This window comes from Amia ocellicauda, chromosome 19 (assembly GCF_036373705.1).
Source record: "Amia ocellicauda isolate fAmiCal2 chromosome 19, fAmiCal2.hap1, whole genome shotgun sequence".
Taxonomy (NCBI): domain Eukaryota; kingdom Metazoa; phylum Chordata; class Actinopteri; order Amiiformes; family Amiidae; genus Amia; species Amia ocellicauda.
The window spans coordinates 15,963,824-15,990,688 of record NC_089868.1 but is presented as its reverse complement, the minus strand read 5'-3'; the positions used below and the strand labels follow the sequence as shown (position 1 = coordinate 15,990,688).

The window sequence follows — 26,865 nt, the reverse complement described above, 5'->3', positions numbered from 1 at the left end:
TACTGGGTATGATATTCATACACACTTGCCTTACAGCATGAGAGACGATTTTATTTATTTATTTATTTGCCGCCCCAAGAGTGTTCTCTCTACAGAAGGGCTCTTTTATAATGCCCATAAAATCAATGCCAGTGATAACCAGACAAGCAGTAGAAGGGATTCTGTACAAATATGATCTACTTGAAAAGAAAGCCGGAGAATGGTCTGTAATCCTCAGCGGCAGAATTGGTGACATGGTGCATAATGTCGCTACAGCAGCTTGATGAAATTGCAAAATCAAATTTGGAATTGCCTTTCCGGCAAACTGGAATATAATAACTTGCATTCTCCCTGTGAAAAGCACACAACATGAACTAAACACGCTTCATGTTTGCTACAGAGATGTACCACAAATGACTTTAAACTGAGAGAGTTGCCATCTACCATTACCAGGATCGATGGTGAAACATGGTAAAATGTACATAAATGTAATGGTAATAAACAACAACAATAATAACACATTAACACTGGTACTGCATAGTTTCGAGAGAGAGAGAGAGAGAGGATTTCCCAGCCCTTGTGTTGGTTTAATGTGTATTGTCAGCAGATTTTCTCTGGAAGACTGACAGGTCCAGTGAAAAAGGACAAGGGCTTTTTAACGGGAGATTCCAGGTTACCCCCAGTACGTTGCTTAACCTTGTTGTGTTCTGTCAATCTGTCTGATATGTAAAACCCAGGTCCTGTTGTAAGTGCCTCTGCAGCAGCCGTTTTTGATGGATACTTCACCTCCAAGTCTCTAGAAGTGGATTTGGCAGTCAGTGATTATTTATTTTAAAGGGAAGCTAGTTTAGTGCAGGTCCACTGCCACATAGCAAGGAGAAATAAAATAAGCACAATGTTTATGATTCAGGCAATTACTTATAATTAAACTTTGGCCTCGGCCGCATCTTCATTTGCATCTAAGTCCTTCAAAGTAATTACTAGTTAGCTGCAATTTAAACGAACGACCTTTTAATCTCGGCATCCGTTCTCGGTCACAACCCTTGAAGAGCGACTGCAGAAAAATGCCAGATCCAAATTTCTGAACAGGGATGCTGATATCACAATGAACAAGAACAGTGGAATTAGACACAACGTACAATTTACAGTTCTACAACTCATTACTAGTACTAAAATGATTAAGTTACAAAGGTTAAAATGCTTTGCTTGAGTTACAGTAAATCACATCTGCAGGGAAACACACTTCCACACTTCTTTAAAGAACCGCTCCCCAAGTTTAACTTTAACATAAACACCCGCTGTTAACATTTAAAATCCCATTTTATTGCATTCTGACTGTGTCCCATCAGCTGTTCTCACATTTTTTTATTTGATTTACATTATTGCAGCAACACAAACTCGGCCATAGCGATAAGGGGACGCCGTGATAAATGAGAGCTTTTATATTGCTAATAAAGTGTAGGAAGACTTTAGGAAACGGACCGTCAAATGAAATTTATTTTTATGTCTTCCTGTCTGAAATGCATTCTTCACTTTTGGGTCGGGGTTTTATTGCGGCGTGGAGCTGTGCTGAGCTCCAGCATGCTTCACTGCTAGGAAGCAGATACAGGGAGGAGCGTGTCTGTCAGGATTTACAGTAGCGGCAAAACATAAAGAGTTCAGCTGACTTGGGTTCACTGAAGCTTACTTGAAAGAGGAGGTGTTGGCAGGAACGGAGAAACATAAAACGAAGTGAGGACGGTGGAGAAAATGGAGAAAGGGAGGGAACAGCCGAAGACAGCGCTCTGCCAGAGGACAAGAGCGTATTCTCTGGGAATGCGCTAAAATTGGACAAAGCTACTGAGGTTTACTTGAGAGGCTTTTCCGTTCAAAGACTTGAGTGTTTGGAGGTTACTGTGGATATTCTGCCATTCCCCAGGGCAGTTGTCTGTGTTTCTTTCTTCCCTGCTTTAGCTGCGTTAGTCCCTAGCAGTGGGAATAACCGGCACGACTGTGGGCCTTGCCGATGTGCTGACATTTCAAATGGATCCAGTGCCTCGATAGAGTGTGTTTAAATGAAATTAAAAGAGGTTAAACTCTGTGGATGGTTATCTTATTTTTTAGTGAAATGAATTAGAGTATTGCATTGCTTGAGTGCTTTGGGGGTTTCTGCTTTTCATTACCTAATTGAAGTCACTATTAGGATAAAAAGTCAAGTCACCCATTTGTTGCAGGTCTTAATCTGTTGTGAATTACAAGGTACATATAAAAGCTGTTGGAAGCCAGCCCTTGAGGATAGGAATTGCCCACTCTTGTCATAAACCATTAGCCGTATGAAACAGGAGTAGCATTCTGAATATATGTTTATTTTAGTTATTAGAATTTGAAATCATACAGGAGTAATGTTGGTGTGAGATCAACATCTGCTGGTTGCAGGAAGGGGCTCTGTGTTCACGGGGGAAGATTGTGATCAAGTGGCGATGAGAAAGTTGCAGTTTGCCGGCTGCACATCACTCTTAAGTCTTGTAAGCCACCGTGGCAATTATAGTGAGTGTCAGCTGCAGTGACTTAGTGCCAGTGGTTTGCTTTGGGAATGGGTAATGATGCCGCTGACCTGGGAGATTTTGTGTTGACACTCCGAAGGCATTTTTCACAACATTTTAATTCAGGGATTTAGAAGTAGAGAGCAGACTGTGTCTTTGTATCAATCATGGAAATACACTTTCAGAATTCACCTTTTGTATTACAAAATACCATACTCTTGTGTAGTAGGTGACTACATAAATGACGCTGTAAACAAATATGGTATTGGAAGGTGGACAGAGAGACAGAAAGAAAACAAAATTATATGTATATATTCAGCATAGACTGAGATATTATGGAAGAAATTGAAAATGAGATGGAGTACATTTGGGAGAAACAGCACAGTGTTGAAAGGAAATCTACCCACTTGCCTGAAGAGAAAAGTATTTGATCAATGCATGCTACCAGTACTCACTTACGGTTGTGAAACCTGGCCACTTAATGTAAAAATGATTCAGAAACTGCGGACGACACGAAGGAGCATGGAAAGATGTCTGCTTGGAATAACAATAAGAGATAGAAGAAGAAAAGAGTGGATCCGAGAACAAAGCACAATGTGTGACATTATTGAAAGAGTGAAAATGTTAAAATGGCAGTGGGTCAGACACACTGCAAGAAGAACAGATCAAAGATGCTATTAAATGGATCCCAAGAGATGAAAAGGATGACCACATAAAGGTGTGACATGAAAAAGAGAAGTTGTGGAAACCTCTTGGGGAGGATTTCATCCAGCAGTCGATTGATATAAGCTGATGTTGAATATATGTATACATATCTAAAAAGTGCTATTTATTAATCAGACCAGTGTTCTCCAACCATATCTAGTTCTTGCATTTCTTTTCCCTAATATAACTTGATAATTGATATACTAATTGCAATAATGATACAATTATTAATTAGTAGTAAGTAAAAAACTATATTATTTGTACAATGCATTTTTTAACAACTACAGTTTACATTAAAATTATACATGTTTTTTTAAGATATCTTACAAGACCTTTCTTTATGAAAACTAAAACGTTTCGAATACTTGAGAAATAAACCTATCCAATCACTTTCTGAATATTGGATATTTTGCATAATTAATTTCAGTATTTCCATTTTATTAAATGTTTAATAGAGTTAAAATGATAAGGATTAATTGTATTCACTGTGTGTATATGGTGCCCCTTGTTCATTTAGCCTTATCAAACTGAACCACAGAATTAAAAAGGTCATTTCAAGCCTGCGTTTCGGTTCCCAATAGAACAGAGAGGCAAATTAAATTATGGAGAGGTCAACGAATGCCTCCGTATTAGAAATGTCCTTTTTCCAAATGGATAGGGCTCCATCCAAAAACATCCACATTACCCTCAAGTATATGAAGAGATGAATCACATTTCATGGTCTGATTCATTTCCTTCCGTTAGATTAGGACCATTGGATACAGCATTAAATTTCACATCTGCATTCAACATTGTGTAATGAACTAAACCATATGATTGCTAATTAGATCAAACTTGTTGTTAGCAGAAATAATTTGCTTCAATTCTCGTGTGTTAAGAAAAAAACTGACATAAAGATATTAGGTTTCTGAGAGCTATTGCTATGATTAAATATAAACTAATCAACTACAAGAAAAGCAGCATTTTACAAGGTGATGTATTTACATCTTTGCTTTTATGGCGCCACTGTCCAACTCATTGTTTGACATAATAATATGTTGTACTGAATTTTAAACCGCTCAGAGAAGACAGTTTGCATGCCACTGTGCAATAGAGGCTTAAGTAGGTATTTTACTGTAGGTCGTTGCTCCTCAAATCCGGTCCTCAAGGGCCACAATTCAACAGCTTGTACAGGTGTATTTTATCCATCTACTGCATTTGACCCAAGAGAGAGGTCAGTTATGTTCAATTAACTAATTAAGAGCTCAGATGGAATGAAAAGAAGCAATATTCGGGTCCTCCAGGACTGGAATTGAAGAGTGCTGTTGTGGGTAATTCCTGTTTTCCATGCACACTTTTAACCCCTTCCACTTCACAGATGCAGGCAGTAGCTCGCCGTCTGGTATTTATTGTAGGCAGCGTGATATTGTCTTTGAGATATTATTCCACCTGTTCTAAACTCTAATCAAAGACAAACCTATCAAAAGCCTTTGAGGCTTTTTCATAAAGAGTAAACAAAACAAACAAAAAAACACTTAAAAGCTTTCTTTGAACTCAAGGAAATAATTACATATTTTTTAAACCATAAAAATATATAGATTTGTTTAGAAATATCAACTAAATTGTTTTATGAATGCTCTGGTATGTGGCATTGTATTCATGCTTTTGTATTTCTCTCAGCAAAACTAGTATGAGGTTATAGTTCCTAAACAAAATTTTAACATTTTTCGACGGTGTACAATAGACCAGTGATTTTGTTCATGGACCACTGGACTCTTGGGTACAATTACAGATAATACAGTAGGAGTATAATTTAACAAAACACACGTACCATTTTCCAGAGATTAATTTGGAAGAGAGGGAAGCAGAAACTGGCTAATGCCGGTGTAGTACTGCACAATTTCAACTATAATTTGTAAAACAATACTAAACAAAGGCATACTTAAACACTAGGCTTCCAAACCCTTGTAGGAGGTTTTTATCAGATAATGCACCCCATTAATAACAGCCAAAATACCATTCCTACATCCCCTGTATTCCTAAGTAATTGTTACCTTAACCCCAATAATTAATACATATGAAGCCACACCCCGTTACTCTTGCACAGAGACTCTAATCAGAGGTGCACACTTTCTTTTGCAGCTTTGTTAAATTAGGAAACAGATGTGAATTATTATTTGTACCACCTCCATATAAACCCACCCAACAGTTCCCACTATGAATTGTAATATGTATGCAAGTGATCAGTGGAACTGATATAATAGTCACTGCAGAACAGTTATTAAAAAGTTTAGTGGGTGAAAAAACTGACAGAATCAACCGTTCTGGTGGTGGATTCAAGAGCTGTCAGTCACAGTGACTCACAGATCTGCTTCTTGCTAGCTTGGGCTCCGCTTATAAATAGAAATCCACTTTAAATGTAGACTTGCTTTAGAATCGGACATGCAGTTGGAATCCTAATCATTCTCGAACAAAATACTCACTTTCGCATTCTTTAAACAGCCCCAGAATATTACCCCACACTATACATTATTTATTCATGTATTATTGTACTACTGTTATTTACTACAGTCAGCATTAGACCCACTGCATTACTGTCATTTAAAGCTCTATTTATAAAAAAAACTAAAAACTAAATAAAAAAAAGCAATGGATATTATGTTTTTACCTTTTGCATTATGCTAATGAATGGATGTGCTGTACGAGGTCATAACATCTAAGTATTTAAAATTGGGTTGTGATGTTAACTACTGACAGTGCTGATAAAAAAAAAAGTACAATTATTACTTACAAACTGTAGGTATGGAATTAATGCATTGTTCCAAGGTATATAACCTCTGCTAAAGTATAATTGTCAAAATACACATTTTTCTATTACAAACTATACACAATTCATGAATCATCTCAATATTATGCAAACACTGATTCAATTAGTGGAATTTTCCAATATACCGCAGACTAGAGGTACAATTATATGAGAGCCTAACCCTCATCAGTCATTGTTTTTTATCTGGAGTGTAGGATGCAACACTGAACGTGGAGCTAAAATAACTGATGGAAATCGAACCAATATTAAGGTTAGATCTATTTTACTGTACTGTTTTGGAAAATTACTAAGTTAACTTTTTTCCCTGCACTCAGATCACTTTATGGGGTTGTTGTTTTTTTTCCTACAAGATTTTAATATGCCATTTTGAGACATTATATGCGCTTTATAATTCTCTATCCAAACCACACAAAGATGTCTCTGCAATAGTAATCCCCCTTCAATGTTTCTGGTTAAACTTAAGGACAGAATTAATTAGCTAGTTTGTGAGAGTTTTATTTGTGTGTGGGCGCTCTTGCGCGTTATAGTAATGCATAATTGCAAATTGACTGGTTTGGGGTCCTGGAGTGTTGCAAGTGTTACATTTTTCCAGATGGACTCTGTTCTAATGAGGTACTGAGGAGCTTTGAGATGGGATTTGGGAGAGGCTGCCCTTCAGAAAGGTCTTCTGCAAGTGCAAAGGTCAAAAGGACCAAGATAGGAATACGCATAAATATGCATCCAGATCTTAGGTGCGTCACGAAGATCTTGGACAAATTCCACACTGAACAATCCAATAATCCACTCGCAAGTGAGTGGTGTTTTTGAGGGGCAAGCTTTCATTACAGAGCAACACGTACTGTTTTTCCTTTTGGGGGGGTTGTCATCCATATATCATAGCATGGTTAATGGCATCCAGAGGAGGAGGTATACAGGGACAGATGATTAATAAGTGCTCGATACATTCTCCTGAGCACTCATTCACTTCAAGGATACACTATGCTAAGCGTTTTTTTCCCAGAGAGACCGCTGAAATTGGCATTTCAGATACTGTTAATCAGGAGTGTTGAGTGATTTGCTAATGATCAGTGGTTGCCAACTCTTCCACTTTGAGAACACCATTCCAACAAAGAGTAAAGTTTTCAGGCTGGATTTACTATGTGATTGTGAGCAAAGTAATCAACAGTGATTATTTAATAGCTGGGAAAGGGGTGGCTCTGTTTTTCACCATACTTGCTGATTTGCGAGGGTGGCGGGCATTAGTCATGGGTTGCTGGCATCTTGATGGGACCCAAGGCGTTCTGGTGCCAGTCAACACTTTTGAAGCCGTAATTGCGTTGCAAGACGGATCATAACGTATTTAACGCATCTTATAATTTTCTTTGCAGACGAAACATGTTGACGCATACAGGCTTCATGTTAATAACAAATTTCGATAAAGTAGAAAACAATACCTACTTAACCATCGCAAAACTAGCACTATACCGCATGAAAGAAGAAAAATATCAAATGCAGCATCCAGAGATTGCCCTGGGATTGTTGCCCAAGACCAGAAGATCTGAAACATGGTGAATGGCTGAACAACATGATAAATAATGTATTATGTAGTGTTAACACCATGTAGTCTCACTGAAAAGGAACTGAGTAATTGGGTGCTTCAGGGTTTAATGTACAGCACTGAGTCATTTGGATTACCCCCATTACTCTTCCCTGCCACCATTAACATTAAAAGGTCTGCCAAGGTGTTATACCCAATTCTTGTTTATTAAAGCACTGGAAACTGAAAGGACATTTACTGAAAGGTATGCTTTAGTTTTAATGAAGGCATGCTTCTCAAAACTCAAGGTAGCGTTAATGACCTCAGTTACGATGTTTCAAATACCTTCTAAGAAGATGTGGGTGTTTCTCACGATGCATGTTTCAAGTGAGGTTGTCTACTTTTAATTTCAAAGCTTGAGGTCTTTGAGCAGCTGGAGAAATCGCCCACATTCGTGCCAAGCTCTCCGTTCAGTCGGGGGGTGCTGAAGCTAAATGTGTGTTGCCTTGGGTTTTAGTAAAACTGTGCTTCTGCTTTCTGTTTACCATCTGGATGCGCTCAACAGTAGCTGCAAAGGGATATTAATTGTTTTCAGGAACATGCTGATGTTCTCAGTTTCTGTCCTGGAGAAATTAGTAAAGATAAGTGCACAATTATAGATAGGCCTAATAATGACGTGTCTAGCAGAAATAAAATGAAAAGCAAATGCTAATAATGGCAGATTGATGCAATGTCTTCTGTGAGCAATCTCTCCCCCACATAAACAACTGTTCATCTTCTGCATTTGATACATATTTGATGCCATAAATATAGGTTTGATCAAAAGCTCTATGATTCTTTTCCATTTTTTTTGCTTCATCTAAAGTATTTTTTCCCCCAATCTTTTTTTATTTAATCACTGATAACTTTTATAATGGAACTATTGCCTTACATAGATTTTTACATTTAGTTTCATAAGCAGGTAATTACAATCAGTTCTGTCTTTTTTTAGTAGTAGATTTTTGTGCTGGAGATTTATGTTCATTTCACTGTTTCACTACAAGGCAAAACCAATTAACCTAATTAGAGAAACAGTCAAAGAATTGTAATGGGACACAATTTTCCTCACTGTTAAAGAGCCTTTGGTGGGGGCGACCCCACTGATTTTCCTTTCGCGGAGCCTAATTTAAACTGCTTTAAGTCATCTATCCAAATATTCTAATATTTTATGTACTTGTATTCAATCACTAGAAGAATTTAGATTTGATTCATTTCTCATTTCAGTCCTGTACAATTGTGGATGCATTTCTCCTGTATAATCCGAAAAGGTGATGATTGAATTTTAAAAAGATTATTCTCATTTACTTTTCATCAATGCAAAACTGCAAGAGTTTCTCTCATTGTTTTGTCTAGCCTATTTCTTTCCAGGCTGGATATCATTGCATGTCTAATGTGAGTTAGGTGTAACATCATGCCTATATAACATAGAGATTATAACTGGATTTTGTTAAATATTGTCTTTACTATGTTGTTTTTTGTACATTTGATTTTTGTTTGTTTTTTGAATTTCTTACTCTTCTGTGTAGCTGTATTGGTTGGCATTTAGATTAAATTAATTTCAAACTGGCATTTTTCAGCGAGGAAAACATGATTTCGCTGCAAATAGACTATCTGTTTTAGGTTTTTTCAATACCTTTCCATTTAATATATGTATGCTCTTTCATGTTGTTGGACAGGGACCAGATTGCTAGCAAGCATTCAATTGAAAGGAAGGGAATCTCTGAAATCATTCATTTCCTCTATCTGATTTCCACACAAGCATGGAAACTACCATACTATGAAATACATGCAAAACCAAAAATACATTCTGTACCCTGGAAGAAAAATAACTTTTTTTTTTTTTTTTTTAAGTGTGGGTGGAAGAATTGCATTTGCAATGTTTCATTTTTCATGGGATAAAGTAACAAAGCTTAATGTAAGCCCATGGGGGAAAGATTAGATTCCCTTCATCTGAGAAAGAAAGCAAAATAACACTGTACCAATCTTATTTGTAAATAAAGATCAGTGACAAAGGGATGCATTTGTTACAGATGCTTTTTAAATCCTTTTGCAGGAAAAGTGTATGCCATAAGGACTGGAATGCAAATACAAAAAACTAAAAACAAATTATGCCTCCAGTTTTAGACCATCTGGTCAGGAATTTTAATGGATCGTTTTTGCAAGAACAGAAAAATCATGTGAATAGTGAGGCTCTGAAAGGAGTCTGCCTTGAGGTTAAGCCAATGTCATTTGGAAGAATTTCACAAATAATTTCTGAAAGATTATATTTTGCAACTGTTTAGTACTAATGTAATTAACAACCAGTCACAGAGTGGACATTATTAATCAGAAAATGTCCAGAATGCGTAGCATTCAGAAACATGAATATAAAGATATAAATGTGTTATACTACCTTAAATATATGCATTAATATCATAAAAAATGACAGTAATACAAGATCTAAGATTTGGGATGCAAGCACCTCAGTGAACTGTGGGACATTTTGTGGGGGACCACACTATAATATCTGTGCATCATAACCCTTAAGAATGTACATACAAGGTCATTATTTACTGTGGTGTTTGGTTTCATGCATTACACTTTGTGAAACCTTTTGGGAGAGCAGTAGCATCCCTGGGGCTGGAAAATTAGCAGATAACCATTAAAACACACTTGATTCGATTCTCTTGCTTATTATATTGATTCAGTGTGTAGGTTTATCTCACCCCTGTTAAGACATGTCATCCTTCACCTTTACCAAGTGCACATTTCAGCATTTTAAAGAGTTAAAGACTAAGATGGATATTGCTGCATCTTAGAAATGGGCAAAAGGCAAATAGAATAAAGGAAATAGTGATTACTGTGTTTAAAAGATGGCCCCTGATTAAATTAGTCTACCCATCTTGAATGTGCTGCTATAGACACAGAATGACGAAGTATATTACCCTAGTTGTTGTTTTGCTATTCCTAAAACTATTGTTGTGCATCAATTATCAAAGGATGGAAATTGATTATTTAATCAAGAGTTGGCAAACCAAGTGTGCCTTTTTGTGTAATTAGCTATTCCAAGACAATAGAAATAACAGGCAATATTTGCCCTCAATAATGACCTATTATGGATCTAGGAGCTTTGCCGTGTTTATTACATAAGGCGAACTTCAGGGGGAGATGGAGGGTACAGGTTCTCAGTTAAGCCTCCGGTGAACAATCTTCTATATTACAGCATCACCACACACATGTCAGCACAAGACGAGAGTTCAGTGAAAGAGTAATCACAGAGGCCAGAGCATCCTCTAACCCACGGGCTACAACGTCCACATCAGAGCTGAGGCTTATTGGCAAGATCATATCACTGCTGCCCGCGATGTACCCACCCTGGGAAGCAAGAGTTTCTGTTTTGCTGGTCTTTCCATTCAGCTAATATTGAATTTTTTGGCAGGGTAGCAAACCTATTAGAGAGAGGATGCCTGGAGAGGTTTATACTGGTCCATAATGTCTGAATTTGCAAACAACACATTTTTTTTTTCCTTTTTGGTAATGGCTTCATATTCTTCTAAATTATTGTGTATGCCATAAAAGAACAATTCACGGACTAACAAACAAGAGCCAGTTTGTCTGCATATGTGTAGAGAGACCAGGTTTCTGAAGAGGCAGTGCAATTTCAAATTAAAAAAAGCAAATTGGTTTGGATTTGGGGGAGGGTGGACTGAGTAACAGAAAACAGGATTTATAATTACATTTTTCACCTCATTCATAGGTATTATTGCGGCGCTGCTCTTAAAGACAAGCATTTGCTGTTTTATTTAAATCCTCAGAGGTTGAATACTGCAGACAATTGTGCAATTAAATGAGTTGTATTGTGCAGGAAAATGGCTTCTGTAATCTTGATTGACAATGGGGCTGCTATTAATGACAGGGTCTATTTAAGTCATATTAAGATAATTACAATAGGAGCATAACATATTCACATTCTGTTTTATGAACTTAAAGGGATTTCTTTATAAGACAAAATGCCTTATATGCCTGAATATAAATGTTCTGCATTGGGTCCATTGTAATCCCGGTGGTTTATCAATGCAGTTCTCTGTTATCACTTCAAAGAGATTGAATTAAGGATAAAAAGCAATGAAGGACTAACACCTTCCAATGGGATCCTTATATTAAGCATTTTAAACTAATTGGAGTCTGTGTCTTTATTTTTTTAATGAGGAGCTCATCTTAAATGCTTGCCAAACCAATCTCACCTGAGTCACAGCTCCCTGACAGAAGACATCAACCTGCGTCGGTCGTTCACAATTTTCCACAGTGAGACTTTTCTTTTCTCCTTTTTTTTTTTCCTTTTCTTTTGCCACTTTTAAAATCAATGCATCCCATTTAAAGTACTTGAGCTGCCAGAAGGCTGTCATTAAAAAGGCATTGTGTTCCTTGAGGCAGATCGTATGATGCTTTTCCCTGAACAATGCACCTTCATTCTGAAACAATGCCTGGGTTGCAATTTCTTAAGAAAAAACAAGAGATGTGTGTTGATTTAATGCAGGCTGTAAACCATCGCGGGTGTAAAAATGTAGCAAGGCACTAAGAATAACCTCCTTCTGAGCTGTTTGAGTGTCTGGCTATCACTGGTACAGGAAGTTGGCTGGCCTTGCCGGACAGATGAAGTGGGATACAAACAAGCTTTCTGAAACATTTTTAGATCTTTGAAATGTGCAAAATGTCCTCAATCACTCATATTTTGGATAAGTGTGTTCCTTTATTTTGTTTCAAATTGTCATTCAGGCTGTGAGCGTAACCTTTCTTTCTATTTTTATTATTACCAGACTATTTTCTTTAAAAATATCCTTTTTTTAGAAAGCAATAATAATAATAATAATAATGATGATGATGATGATAATAGGTCCCATTGTTTTAACACAAAAACAAATTACTGTATGAAATATACAGGAAAATACATGATGGAGCTTTTTGTGTGTATTGATAAATTGTATGTGCAGCTGCAGAAACATCCTTTTTGGTTTAAAGTTAACATTGTGAATGATGTAGTTTCCTGCCAGTGTTTAACGAGTTGGGCAAAACATCTACTGAAAGTTATTAAAGTCAGTGAAAGGAGAGAGATCTACGTCGAGGTAAGAGCTCATAGCCTGTAGCTCCCACCTAGGGCTGGGAGAGTGTCACCAATAAACACAACACTGGAGATAAGGTGAGAAGCAAAGACAAAAAACTTCAAAGCTGATCTCACCATTAAGCGGCAGAGGTTTTTAGAGAGCAATGGAACAAAGGGACCGGGTGAAACAAAGCACACTGCATCACGAATAACCCCGGCTTCGTGACAACATTCAAAGACAGATTCGCCATTTGAGTTTGATACTCAAGGTCATTTACATAAAGTGAAGCCTGAGCAGCCAGTGCACAACTCAAATGTGAAACTACTTTAAAAAGCGCTGTCGGTGTTGTCGACAAAGTCAGCGTTATAAAATTCCCTTTTCTTCGACAAGGCGGGGGGTTAAAACAACATGAGTGGTAGGGGATCGGTCTGTGAAATGGCTGAAATCGGGGCCCTAAGACAAAAGCTGGGGTTTAGCTGAAGAGAGTCTCAAATTTGTCAATAACATGTAGTGACACAACTGAATTTTTATTTATAGCTCTGTAGGTAACATAAAAGGGACATTAGCTCCAGAATAAAAGCACAGCAAACGGCTTGCTCAGGTACTGTTCCAACTGTCTGGATTAATTTTCTGCCTTTCTTCATTTCAATTTTATAGCCTGGCAGCTTTCTACAGTGTCAGTTCTAATCAACCTCACCGGGTCTGTAAAAAGTCCAGTTCAACAGTCATATGTGTAAAAAGGCTGTGTGTATGAATGATTGTGGAGCTGTATACCGTGGTTTCTATTCCACTCCATCAAGAGCTGGTGAGAATAACTGCATTCGGGGCTGGCGAAAGATTACTGAAACAGGGCTGAAAGGCAACTTGTTTGCAGGTTTCTGCTTCCATGTGATTACTTCAATGGTTTTTGTGGCATTTATTTATGTATGTGTGTATGTATTGTATATGTGATTATTTATTTACTATTAAAACAAGTTTTTTCCTCATAACTGCATGAGCTGAATCCACATTACAGGTCACGTCTAAATGTCTCATCAGAATGTACATAAAATCTGTTTGTTCTTTAAAAAGCAGGTCTGATCTTCATTTAAATACATGCCCTGTGTCTCATTATTTATTTAGGTTTGCGGCTTCATTTGTAGCTTCAAATACAAGTTTTGAGAATTTGAGAAGTCTTTATTTTTATAAATCCTTAAAAAATGGTTTCTGTAGTCTTTTCCTAGTCAGAGCTGACCACAGGGCGATGGATGCTGTAGATATTGTAATGCTGGGAGCTGTTCTGACTGAAAAGACTGGTCTTCAATCAAGTGGTTTCGATAAAAGAAACTACCCAGGTCTAGCCACGATCCCGCAGCCTTCATTTTCTTGCCACATATCTGTGAGGTCAACTTCCCCCTTTCCATTAGTTTTGTGCGCCCTCAGATTGTGTAAAACGCACAATTAAATTGTCTCTTTCCTGTACACAGCAGACGTTCCTCAACTTTGGATAACATATGGTGTTTTTCTTCTCTGTGTAGCTTCAGGTTTGTGTTTGGCAGGAGTTTAAGATCCCTAATAAATAATTCAAAATAATTGTGAGTTGCAGACAGTTGTGACAGCCAGCATAATGCCACATGTCTCATGTAATGTATGATATTCCTTTGATAAAGTGTTCACTGTTTTATTTTTTCTTCATCACTTTAAATATGCAGTTTTTTGTGTGTTGTTTTTCAGAATACAGTCTGGATCCTACCTCAGCACGGGGTGGTTTACGCTTATCCTTGCGATGGACATGTGTCGTGACATCCATGTGTACGGGATGATTAATGAGACTTACTGCAGGTAACAGAATGAAGACCTTTGATTTTTTTTTTTTTTTTTTTTTTTCCTCTTTCCCTTTTTTTCTTTGTGGAAATCAGTTGACACTAGAAGGATCTTGACAGTCAGTAAACTGAGACCACAGTCATGTTTCCATCCCCAGAAGGTATTCACCTATCAGTTGTGTGCTCTCCTTTGCTGTCTCAAAATCCAGTAATTGCCTCCAGATAAGTCAATATGCAGAGATAATAAAGTGCCCTGGTTGACAAATCTCTTAAAAGCACGTTGACATTTGGCAGTCACTTTGGTTGACACCCTAGGAAGTGTGGTTGGAGAAGGACCCACCAAGCAATTTAAATATGGCCAAGACCCAGCAACCAAACAAAATCCCTCGGCCAGCCATCAGTCATTGTTGTGTTTGTTTAAACTGGTGATATCCCAGAGAGTATTCATTTCCATAATATAAGACGGCATATGTTGTGAAGAAAATGGTAAAAACCCTCCATACTGACATTAATAAGATGTTAACACTCCCAAAAGTTCTCACCTGGTACATTTGACCCCAGATATAATTTAAAACATCTATGAATATAATATAATATGAAATTGAATGGTATACAGCATGTTCATATCTTAGAGTACTTATTTCTGTGGCCTTATTCAATTTTTTACTAACTAACAGCTTGCAGAACAAGGCCGTGTTGAAATCAGAGGCTTAACAGAAATCAATTAATCTAGTGATTGGTCAATTCACAGTAAAGCTCCTCTTGATTGGCGTAAAACACATACCCTGCCGTGCATTGTAGCTCAGGAATGGCTGGCTCTACTGCGGGCTTGTCATCGGTGGGGGGGATTCTGAATGTCACCGTATCAAACATGGCTTGAATACTAGTAATTGAAAACTACTGACATTACATTTACCTTCAATGTAAGTAAATGGTTGTACCAAGGATGGATTATGTGATCTTGCTTTAGAGTGTGTTGTATTTGAATCTCTAGCTCTTCGCAGGAAGTAATACCATGAAGGAAAATGGGATTCTTTGCTTTTCTCACAGCAAAGCAAAGGTTATTACTGCCTACAGCAAAGGTGCTGTCTTTGAGATGTGTGCAATCCACGACGTGTGCTCGGCACCACTGGGAACGGGAGAGATACCTACCTCAGGCCTTTCAGTGACCACACATACACACAAAGCTTATTCACAACAATGGATGAAAGCTTTTCTTTTTTTACCCCCCTGGATGATAGCAATTTCTACATCCCCTTAGAAGGGTTTTTAAAGTTCATTTTCCCAAGGAATGTTAAACATTTCAAGGAGTTGCAAAAGCATTAACAGCTCTAAGGAAGGTGTTGAATGTTAATTATTCTTACATTCATGGTTCATATTTTCTGGGCTATATTTATCTACAGAAGATGGGTAAAAGATGGTTATGAGCTGTTAAAGTAATACCCAAGATGAATTGAAAAAACAGAAGTGCTCGCAGAATCAAGGTTACCTTTGTCTTGGGTACGGTACAATGAGCTTTTGAAGTGTAAATATCATTGAGATGAGAAGGGGTTTTCAGTCTCCTTTGCCATTTTCTTTGCTGTGCCTTGGAGAATTAAAGGAGGATTAGAATCTTATTTTAGATTAAAAATACAATGACATTAACTCAATGCACCTTTCTAACACTATTTAAAGAAAGAAAGAAAAAAAAACACTATTCTATTTGACAAATATTACATTTTGACAAAATGCTGGTTTGGGTTCAACAATTAATGCACACTGTTAATAAAATGCTCCCTCTTGCACACAGCATTCCTCAATTAATACTTTTTAAGTCATGGTAATATATGTTAGACTGACAAATATATAGCCACGGATAATGAAATGTCAGTGCTGTTTTGGTAGATAATGTGTGGTGTTGGAATAGCAATGGACCTGTGTCAAAAGCAGCCTTATCAAAATTCACTAGGTGTGTTCCCAGAAAGGTATTCTAGCGGGTACTGTAATGCCATGATATTTTAGCTTCTAAACATGAATAAATAACTCCAGAAACCTGTCTCTGTATGCTGTTGAGTTTGTTTCCACTCTCCCTCATGCTATTATTACCGAAGTAAATCAGAGCCAAATGCAAACCAGTACGAAGTTCAGCTTTATATTTGTATAATAAGTAGAACTATGCATTCAGTATGAATCAAGTATAGATTTGCATAATTGACTAAAACCTATTGAAACAGAAGCAGTGTGAATGTGTATTTCTGTTTGTCCATATTTGTTCAGTTGAAACAAGCACGCATACCAGAGAATGTAAGAAAATCAGTGCACCGTGCTATATAAGCAAATACATTGTTTTTACAAATGGAAATCACAGCCTTAACATACTCTTTTAAGTTAACTGAACAGTGTTGAAATATCACTCAGCTGGTGTTAAGGTTTCTGAGGTAAATCCCAGGTCTACAATCCAGATCCCTCCTGTTCCAATACAGTACACACTGGTAAAGCATTTAAAAGAATGATTTTCCATCCACAAATCTAAACCAATACAAAAATCTGAAATAAAAGTGATTAGGGTGGAAAAGCTCTTAGAAATAGCTGCTTATGTCAGTGAAAATTCAGTCTTTTTCTAATGAAATAATCATGGCAAAATGACTTTCAAATGAGTCATTAGCCGAGTAAGAATCAGAACATTTGTTTTCCACTTCTTCACTTTCATCCAATATTCATACAGACTGGCACACAGAATCAGCTCATTAACTTCAGGTGAAGTGGACTCCTTCAAATTGCCAGCGACAATTTTCTACATGCATCTGATGGCATTTAAACTCTTACCTGTATAAGAATCAAAATGAAATAAAACAGTTGCTTCCTCATTATTTGTTAACGTATCAATTTTGATTTATCTTTCTGTCTGACAGGGCCGAAGGCTACAGGAAAGTCCCGTACCACTACTACGAAGCCGGGAACCGAGATGAATGTGCCGAATACCTCTTGCATGAAAGTGCCCCGTACGGAGGTCACAGGTTCATTACTGAAAAATCAGTTTTCGCTAAATGGGCCAAAACACATGCTATTAAATTTTCACACCCTGTGTGGTCAGTCTCGTGACACTGAGCACCCACTTCATCAGACGACACCACCTCAAGAACACTACCGTTTAAGCTTTTTGTTACTTTTATTTTTAAGTTGACATACAGTGGTGTTCTGACCAAATCAAATCCATTACCACTGCTCAGAGAGTAGAGGGGATTATTTTTACTGGAGGGGTCTGTCAAAGGTTTCTGTTGGGAGGGGGGGTTCATTTCCATTTAGTTCAATGGAAATTCTGCTAGAAAGAACAAGGGGTTCCCCTAAAGGACAATCACTTGTAATTAAAATAGTATTGAACTGCATCTTATAAAACGGATGCATTTTACATGTGTTCTTTTTTTACTGTGGAATTCTGAAATCAAAGTGATGTCACTGAGATGCAACTGGGTGCAGTGTTCAATCAAGCCAACGAACACTACCTTCAAGAGATTTCACGCCTGTTTTGCTGCTGCCTGATGTTGTTAAGTTATCGTTAAGTTATAAACAGTTTAATACTTTTTACCATAGAACATGAACATGAAGATACAAAAACAAACAATGCAATAGATTTCTTTGCTATAATTTGTCTATAAAGCTTTTCTTGAAATAATTTTCACAGTTTTACAATTCCCTGAAGCCCGAGAGCCAATTATCCATCTCCTCTTTGATTCAGTACAGGGGTCTGGTTGCATAAAAGTGGATTTTGTGGTCTACAGTGCAAGAGCAGTATTATACCATGTTCACACTGAGCAGGAGTGTACAATAAATGGGCATCCAAGCTATACTACCTGCAGTCTCTTGATTAGGCTAATAGGAATAGCGAGTTTGCCTTATTGCCAAATTAACTAAACCGCCACATTCACAACTTAGTTCTTGAGTTCTATAATTAAATTAATAATGATTTCCCTATCTATGACCTTGTAATGTTAAGTAATGTTTAAAGCATTTGGCTAAGTATGCTTAAAATCCATTTGTCATTCATGTGACTACAGAATGAAACGTGTGAGGATGTGTTTTCAAATGCTTCAAGTATGAAAGAAAATTGTTATAATATTCTACAAGGTCTGGATGTGTTGCATGTCTGGAGACATCAATAAGCAAAGGCATTGTACTGGGTTTGGGAGTGAAGATCCAAATAACACTTTGGGAGCAAAAGGCTTTTGTGTGGGAAATTTGAATTATTTTGATTGTAAAACTATTATAATGACCTGTGGAACATCATTTCTGTCCTAGGATTGTCTCCTGACTTGTTGTCAAAGCTAGCTTACCTACATCTTATCTTCTGTCTTGTATGAGTCCAAATGGAAACCAGTTTCACTCAGACTCCCAGGTCTGTCTTTATGCATCCAGTGCCAGAGTCCCTCTTTACAGCCTTCCTCCCAGTGACTCTGTTCATAATGAAACTACGAGTTCTGGGAGATCTCGGCTGATTTAATATGACGGATATCTCACCAGAAGGCTTACTCTTGCAGTTCTGAAGGCCTGAGGCTTGTCCGTTAGGTCCGTCCCAGTACATATTATAAATCCTATTCTCCGCATGCTGTGGTCTCCAGCCTTCAGTCACAGAGAGATTTCTTAGATTCGTTTTATTTGATTTCAAAGGAAATTCAAACAGTAGTCTGTGAAAAACAATGCTGATACAAATCGAAGCTGTGGTATTATTTTAAATACTGAAATAAACAGTTATAGGTTTTCTTGAATATTATGATACAGAGATTATGGGTAAACATAATTTATGGAGTGCATATTTACTGCTGTCTTCAGCAGCTGACATACTGAATTTTACACTTGGTTAAAGGTCATCATTGTAGCTTCCCATTTTAATTGAAATACTAGTAACAATAAAATAATGAGACTTTGCAAAATACCTACAAATGCCTACAAATGCAGTGAAACTATACAACATTGGAGAGTACTTGTGGAATGCCCTAATGCATTATTTTTTTTTAATTAAGTGTAGAATATTGTGACATATGGTGCCTGATACAACACAATGCATTCCCCTCACTTACTCTCTGTCTCTTGGCCTCTCTGTATGTGATTGTGTTTGTGCCAATTTTTTTCCTCCCATATGATCATATATTTGCTGTTTTTCCCTTAACTTTGAACTGTCAGCCATATATGTCAATGTCATTTATTAAGCTATGCCTTGCTATGTAACCTTTTCAGAACTCATTACAGCATGTAGTATATTAAGAAGGTTTTATAACTTTATAATTAATGTACGATTGTGTCATCTGGCAGCTCAACAAAACCAGCCTTTCACCATTGCCTTGTGATGCCTTGACAGTTTCAGATGCAGAATGATTTACGTAATAAGTACTTTTCATCAGAGTTGCTGCCAAGGTTTCTCATCCCCCACATTTCAGAAGTTTAGGACTGTTGACTGATATGTTCCTGATTAATTTTAAACTCATATTTTATCAAGGCATTCTGCAGTTGTCAGTCTACTGTAATAGTGTAGATAACCTCCTAACACACAGTCAATTGAAGTAGTAGTAGTGTGGAGGTGGTGATATCTGCACCAGTTCAAGCCGTTCTTTGTTGTATCTCTCGTCAAAACATGACTAAGTAATAAATACTGAGATAAAATCAGTAACAATGTGTAGGTTATATTTTAAATGAAATACAAATACAGAAATGTGTATTGAGGCTCCGATCAGCCTCAGAAACCAGGCTGAAGAGAAGGGAGCCATGCCAATTATGAAAATAATCACCATTATTGTTGTTTATTGTTGCGCTCTGCATGGATGGGCATGACCAGTCATCAAAACGAGCCCTGAACTGTAGGCAAGGAATTATTCCTACGCTGGTATGTGTTTGAATAAACACGCACAAAACATTGTTCAATACCTACTTATTTTATTTTCACTGGGGGTAGAGGCACTGAGCAGTCTGTCCTTTTCTGGGTTCTTAGTTGTCCCCCACAGTTTCCATCATTCAGTGGCAGTAATATTGAACAAAATGTTCAGAAGCAATTTAATTTAATGTGTCCTGTTGTGCTGAAAAATGGATGTTGCATTCCGTCCCAGAAATAGCTGCGCATAAGTGCCTCTGAAAAGGACTTTGGCTGTACTGTAGTGTGTGTGAAGTGTTTTTTTTTTGGGGTTCTTTTTTAAATTTAAAGTGGTTCTTATTCCCTCATAAAATGGCCACTACGTCTACAAACCACCTTCAACAGCATCACCAGCCATCACCAACAATCCTTTAGAAGCCAGACTTGTAGAAGACTCTGATTTTTAATCGATTTTTGTTTATTTGATTTGGTTTGTTTTGGTCTTACGGGCTGAGCAGAGGAGAGATTTACTGACTGATGAGGATTCAAGTTAAGGTTGCATTTGTGTCAAGCTTAACTGTGCATTCAGGTGTGCGCCTGTCAGTGTTTGTCAGTGAGACACCGAAAGTACCATTATTCATCGGGATGTTTCAGTCACTTTAGGATGAGACATCGAACTGTGTAAATACAGTACAACCCAGTGTTTTCTCACGGAAAGTTTAAATGCTATATTGTAAAAGTCACTCCCAAACCTGACCGATACCTTTTGTTGTTTTTTTGGTGAAAATGTGAAGTGGAGATCGTTTTAGTATTTCGTTGTTTTTCTTAATTTTCTATTCCTGTTATTCATAACTGACCAAAGCTTTCTTCTGTTGATTTGAAGGTGATAAAGTTGAATACGGCGAGAGACAGGTTATAATGTTCATTATTAGAACCATACATTCCTACTTTAACAAACATGATGCTCTATGAGATGTACTTACATAAGAAAATGAAGCCATAACGACAAGTGCGAAGACAATATCAAACAAAAACAAAACTGCTAGTAAACCAGCAAACTAGTGCTGAAAAACAGCACTGTAAACATATTGCAAGTTTTAGCAGTGGTTATGTTAGGTTTGTTTTGCTAAGGGGATACTGAGGTATTATACTGTTGCTTTGAAGTACAGCAATCCATTAAAACTTTATGATTTCAAACATTTTAATTGTACATCAATGCATCAGTGGAGTTAGATTTTAAGAATGTAACCAAATGCTGAAAAAGATTTCTTCGAAGTGTTGCTCAGAATTTGAATCGTCTCAGTCGAGCAAAGATTTTAACATTGGCATCATCTCCCTGCTAAAACTGCACAGGTTCTTCTTTAAATTACTCTGCAGTGGGAAAATGGGTCACTGGCAATTTAAGCATACCATGAAGAGACTACTCTTTCAACTGACCTTTTAAAACCAAAATCATTTCCATTTTTTTTCTGTACAAAGCACTGCAAATGTAGACCTCTTAAAAAATGGATAAAGAAATAACATTTCGAAGAGGGAGGATGCTTATCATACAAAGAAATGAAAATCAATCCATATGAGTCAAAATATGAGTTTTAATTGTAATGACTGGAAATGCCAAGAGCACTGCATCCAGTTTGTTTATTTATGAGTAAACATGTACATAAATCATTTTGAAATTGCCTGATATGTTGCCAGATATGTTTTAAAGGAAGATTCTCAAACCTGACTTCAAGACTATTAATATTATTACTACTACTGGTACTGCTAGAAATACTACAAATAACCCATTTACGTTTACATAAAACAATATATATATATATATATATATATATATATATATATATATATATATATATATATATATATATATATGAGTATTGTGGATATTTCCAAGTCAATGTATGGAAATATACATCTATCAGTCCAAAATAAGATAAGTAAGTAGAATTAAAAAATAATTATGCTGAAATGTGGAAGAAACATGCAATGTGTTTTGTACTGTATTAAAGTGAAGAATTATGAAAAAATCTGCAAAATGTACACATCTTGAGGATTTGTACATTACAAGCATTGTCAAATGTAGAGAAACTAATTTTATCAAAGTGTCGCTTCTCACAGAAACACTCCGGCTTCTATTTCTATCTTCTGTTGGCATTTCTGTTTAGCAAGTTCAGTAAGAATAATGCAAATGTTCTAACTGACAACCTTGATCTTACTTCAGACAAATGGCTTAAAGGTCTAGGTGCATCTATGTTCTTTGGAGTTGTGGTTTATTTAAAACATTAGTGTCATGATGGATAGCTGTTATGCAAATTCTACTTGGTTCTCATTAAAATGTAAATTAATTGTAGGATGTTAGAAAAAAAAAAAAAAGGAGCTTTGTAAAGTGCCTGGTTTTCCCATTCATTGTGTGTATTTTTAATTTATTTTCAAGTTAATTTAGTACAAACTCTTTAGTATTCAACCCACAAAATGACTGTGGTTTATTAGTCGTGTTATCCTTCTTTGTTTTCCATGGTGTCAATCATTTTGTTTTAATCAAGAAACAAATGTTAAGAATGGTGTCCTTTAAAGCAGGAGAAAGCCTTTAACCTGTGAATTTAAAAAATATATATCTGTAGTATTGTTAATTAGTGAAACAAAGTAATTTCTGTGTTAATGATTTAAAGGCCAAATTCAAGTACAGAACTAATCCTCACAGCGGTCAAAATGGCCATTGGCCTGGCCTAGTATTCTAGATTAATTAAGGAATTCGCTGTTTGCAATAAAATAATCATAAATGACATAAATGTTTTTACAACAGTGTTTATTTTCATACTTAAAAAAGGGTTGGAGTCCTAGTTCAGAAACAGTTAGCTAAGAAAATAAGTGTTAAATTCACTTGGCAACCTGCTGAAATCCTTTTACATCTGTATTTCAGGAAAAACTGTTTACATTTTTTGTTGTGAAACACTGCTGGGTTTTGTTCAATGTGCCCTAAGTTCTTTTTTTTACTTTTTTTTACTTGCAAATATGTTTTGTAAAGAGGTTTAATTGTTTTTCTTACTTTTGCATTCCATTACACAACACTTGATTTATAACACTAACTGTTCTTTTCTATAATACTCTTGTTGTTTTATTGTAATTTACAGTGTCCCCTTTTCCCTTATGACATCAACCTTTGTAAGTGCTTTTTGTACATTCAGTTTTAAAGACTGTCAAAATGTTGTTTATAGAATAAACAAACTTGACAAAAGCCTTTTGTAACTGTTTTGTTCTCCTTTCATGCATTGTCGATAGGAATGGCAGTGAAAACGGTGTTGAAAGCACGTATTTTTATAAATGCAAATCTTTCTTTGTTATGAGAAGTGATCATATGGTGACTATAAAGTTATTTAAGATGATCAAACTCTCATAGTATCATGGTAGAATAAAAGTTCAGGTATATTAACACACACACACACGTGATTACAATCATTAAATTGACCTTTGATGTAGTTTGTGTTATGGAAAGAAGATTCATTGATGTAATAAAAAGTCTTAAATAAATAGTTTAATTCATTTATTGTTCTCTGACCCTTCATTTCCATCTGAAGGGGATGTTCCCACAGACATCCTTGCAAAGCAACAAAGTTTGTTTGAAGCCGATCTGTCGCTTCCTAAATGCCTTCATTTCTCAGCAGTGCCTGATTTGGCATTCCTGAGGTGAGTTGTGGTTTTTTGACTCGACCCAGGGAGAATTGGATGGAGATAAAAAGGCACGTTGAACCCTATTGTTCGAGCTTGTGTGTGCTGTTTATAGCCGGCTCAAATTGTTCTGCTTTATCTGCTTGCCAGCAACTTGTTATCCCATAAAGCTTCTTCCCCACTTAAAAATAAACTTTCAGAGCATCCTGGTGGAAAACGTTGAAGGTGAGGAATAATGTTGGACTTGCATTGGAGATCCACAGCATCTGTCCTGGGGTGTCAGGCTACACAGAACCAATTCTTTTTAATATTTTACCAAGGCGGGAAACTGGGAAGCTGACCTTTCCTATCTGTGGAAAGAGGCCTTCAGTAAGTGAAATGTTATCGGTATAACAGATTGTTTCGTGTATCTTGTCTTGGCTCACCATCTGGATTTTAAAGATAAAGAGCATAGTGGACCCGGGGTGTGAGACCATATACATATGGTTTTGTAAGTTGCAGAGATTGTAATAAATGTAAATATACAGTGCATTTCAGAGGCTTTCTTTGTAAAATATCCCAACAGTTCGTAATGCACTTAGTATAGTTAGCAGATAGGCAGTGTTTTTTCCTAGACGGTTTTATAAATGGGTACCAATGCCATTATGCTCTGAAATAATGCAAGTCTGCCAGCCATTTTGTAGCTATAATGATCTGTCAGTGATCTGTGTTAAGACAGAAACTGGCTAAAGCAAGCAACGGGGGGGCATCTCTAGATAATATAAAACACTTAAAGGGATGTAATTTAAGACATTTTAAGGAATCCTAATGTATTTTTATATTATCCGAACACGGTTAGACATACACAGTGTCAGATTGGACATTCTTCAAAAGGCTGTGGGTGCCCGTAATGGAAAAAGCATTACAGAGAACAGTGTATTAAATTTCAACAGACCAGGCCTGTAAGAAACAATCTAAAGAGGGAACAGCAAACAAGTGAGCCATTAGTTGCAAGATTTTTCTTCCAGTGGGTTTGTAGCTTTTGTAAACAGATTTTAAAGGTAGTAAATGCCTTGTGAGGTTAAAACTATAATAAATCCACCATTTACATGTAGTGATTAATCTTGTATTTTACAGAATTTCACAATTTTGAATTACAGTTATAATGAACAATTTGTGAAGCATCTGCAGTTTTATTATCTATATTCTCAATATATTATATATATATATATATATATATATATATATATATATATATATATATATATATATATATATATATATATATATATACAAAACAAGAAAAATCATTACGAAGTGCAGTTTACCAAACAAATTCCACTAGATGATGATAACTTATTGAGCAAAACTGTTTATGGATGTACTGTTTATATGGCTAAACGGCTTATATGAAAAACTGAAGAATTTGTAATCTCCCAGTCATGTTGGTGGATTATACACGCACTCTGCAGGTATTACAGAGATGCACGTCATTTCCTTTTAACACGAGTCTTAGAAAATAAAAAAACTGCCGTATCTCATCATCAATCAATCAGCTGATTGTCCCCTCCGAGAGACGGACAGGAAGTGCTCTCAACAGTTCAACACATCCCGAGAAACTGAGAAATCTACCAGGTTGTGTCCGTGTTCGAAATCCTGTCCATACCACGGCAGAAGTGTTTTGTTTCCAGGAAAGTAAGATGAAATCCCTGGCATGTCTGATAATCCAAAAACACAGGGATCAGATTCAACTAAATATAGTTTCCCGCGAGCTCACACAAAACCCCTGTCAATTTTCAGTTTTGACGACACAGCATGAGCTGTCAAATAAACATTAATACCAGGACTATTTTGATGAAAACCCCATGTGTCCCTTCGGCCTTCGTGCAGTCAATGTGCACTCTGCGTTTGCCGAGATGCTTTGATGCCACGGTTCAATCAGGAAATGTTTTCAGGTTGAATGGATCCTTTTTATTTCCCTTTTCAGCCTATCAAGCACTGCCACATCCTTTAGGTATGTAGGGTATGATGCCTCCTCCATCCCGTATAGATCTACACTGGGCATTTATTTTAAATCATTTCAACACTTTCATTGTGTATTCAGCTTCACAGCAAACATGGATTCTTGTCAGTCATCCTTTTTCCGTTTGTAAAATATGAAGCCAAATTCCAGGGGTAAGAGTTTAAATTGTCATGTTGATTTCTTGTACTGTCTTATTAAGTACAGAGGAATGGATGCCGGTGGAGCTGAAAGGTCACATCATCACAATTTATGTAATGGGGCAATGAAAGACAGTGCCAAAATTAGTGGGATTACACATCAAAGGCCATAATCTAATGAGGTCGCTAAGAGAAATTTGATACCTTAAAGGAGAATTGCGATAAAGATGTGAGTCCTTTGAAGCAAGGGTTTCGAAGCCATTCAATTTATTTATTCCAACATTTGTTGGAATTTGTTGAGATGATAACTGCTCAACTGTGTGTCTTCTAGAATGGGCATATTGTTTATCAAGACTTCACAACATTTTGTATATATTTTTAAATGGGAATTTGGGGTTCTAGATTCACACTGCTTCAAACATCTACCATTGCAACATTAATATGAAGTGGTTGGTTGTAAAACAATGAATCTAAAATGTTGCAAAAGCCAAATAAGCACCAGGCTCCCGGGGAAGTCGGAGCTGTTCTTCTGTGCTCACAGCGCTGCACAACTCCATTGCCTTATGAATTTATCAAGTCTTCACCTGGGGTCAGAGAAACAAGCAGCAGCTCTGAGTTTGTGCCACAGATCTACTGATCTCATTATCCATCGTTAAAGATCTCGGTCCAAAATCTATTGACCTGCCAGGCTCTATAAATCCATCCACACCGGCATAGGCACTTACGCTGCAATTATCACCTTCTACATAATTATTTTGAGTATTTAACAGGAGGGAAAAATCTCTCAAGATT

General features: G+C 36.7%; 1 protein-coding gene across 1 annotated transcript in view; it reads left to right on the top strand.

Annotated features, from left to right (window-relative positions):
• The window catches only part of st6galnac3 (ST6 (alpha-N-acetyl-neuraminyl-2,3-beta-galactosyl-1,3)-N-acetylgalactosaminide alpha-2,6-sialyltransferase 3), an 81,289-nt gene extending 57,786 nt beyond the window's left edge, over positions 1-23,503 (top strand). The window contains exons 4-5 of the mRNA XM_066692040.1: positions 14,362-14,469; positions 17,342-23,503. Of these exons, the coding sequence (XP_066548137.1) occupies positions 14,362-14,469; positions 17,342-17,531 (298 nt within the window). The 3' untranslated portion in view covers positions 17,532-23,503. The remainder of the gene's footprint in view (positions 1-14,361; positions 14,470-17,341) is intronic.
• The last annotated feature ends 3,362 nt before the right edge of the window (positions 23,504-26,865 follow it).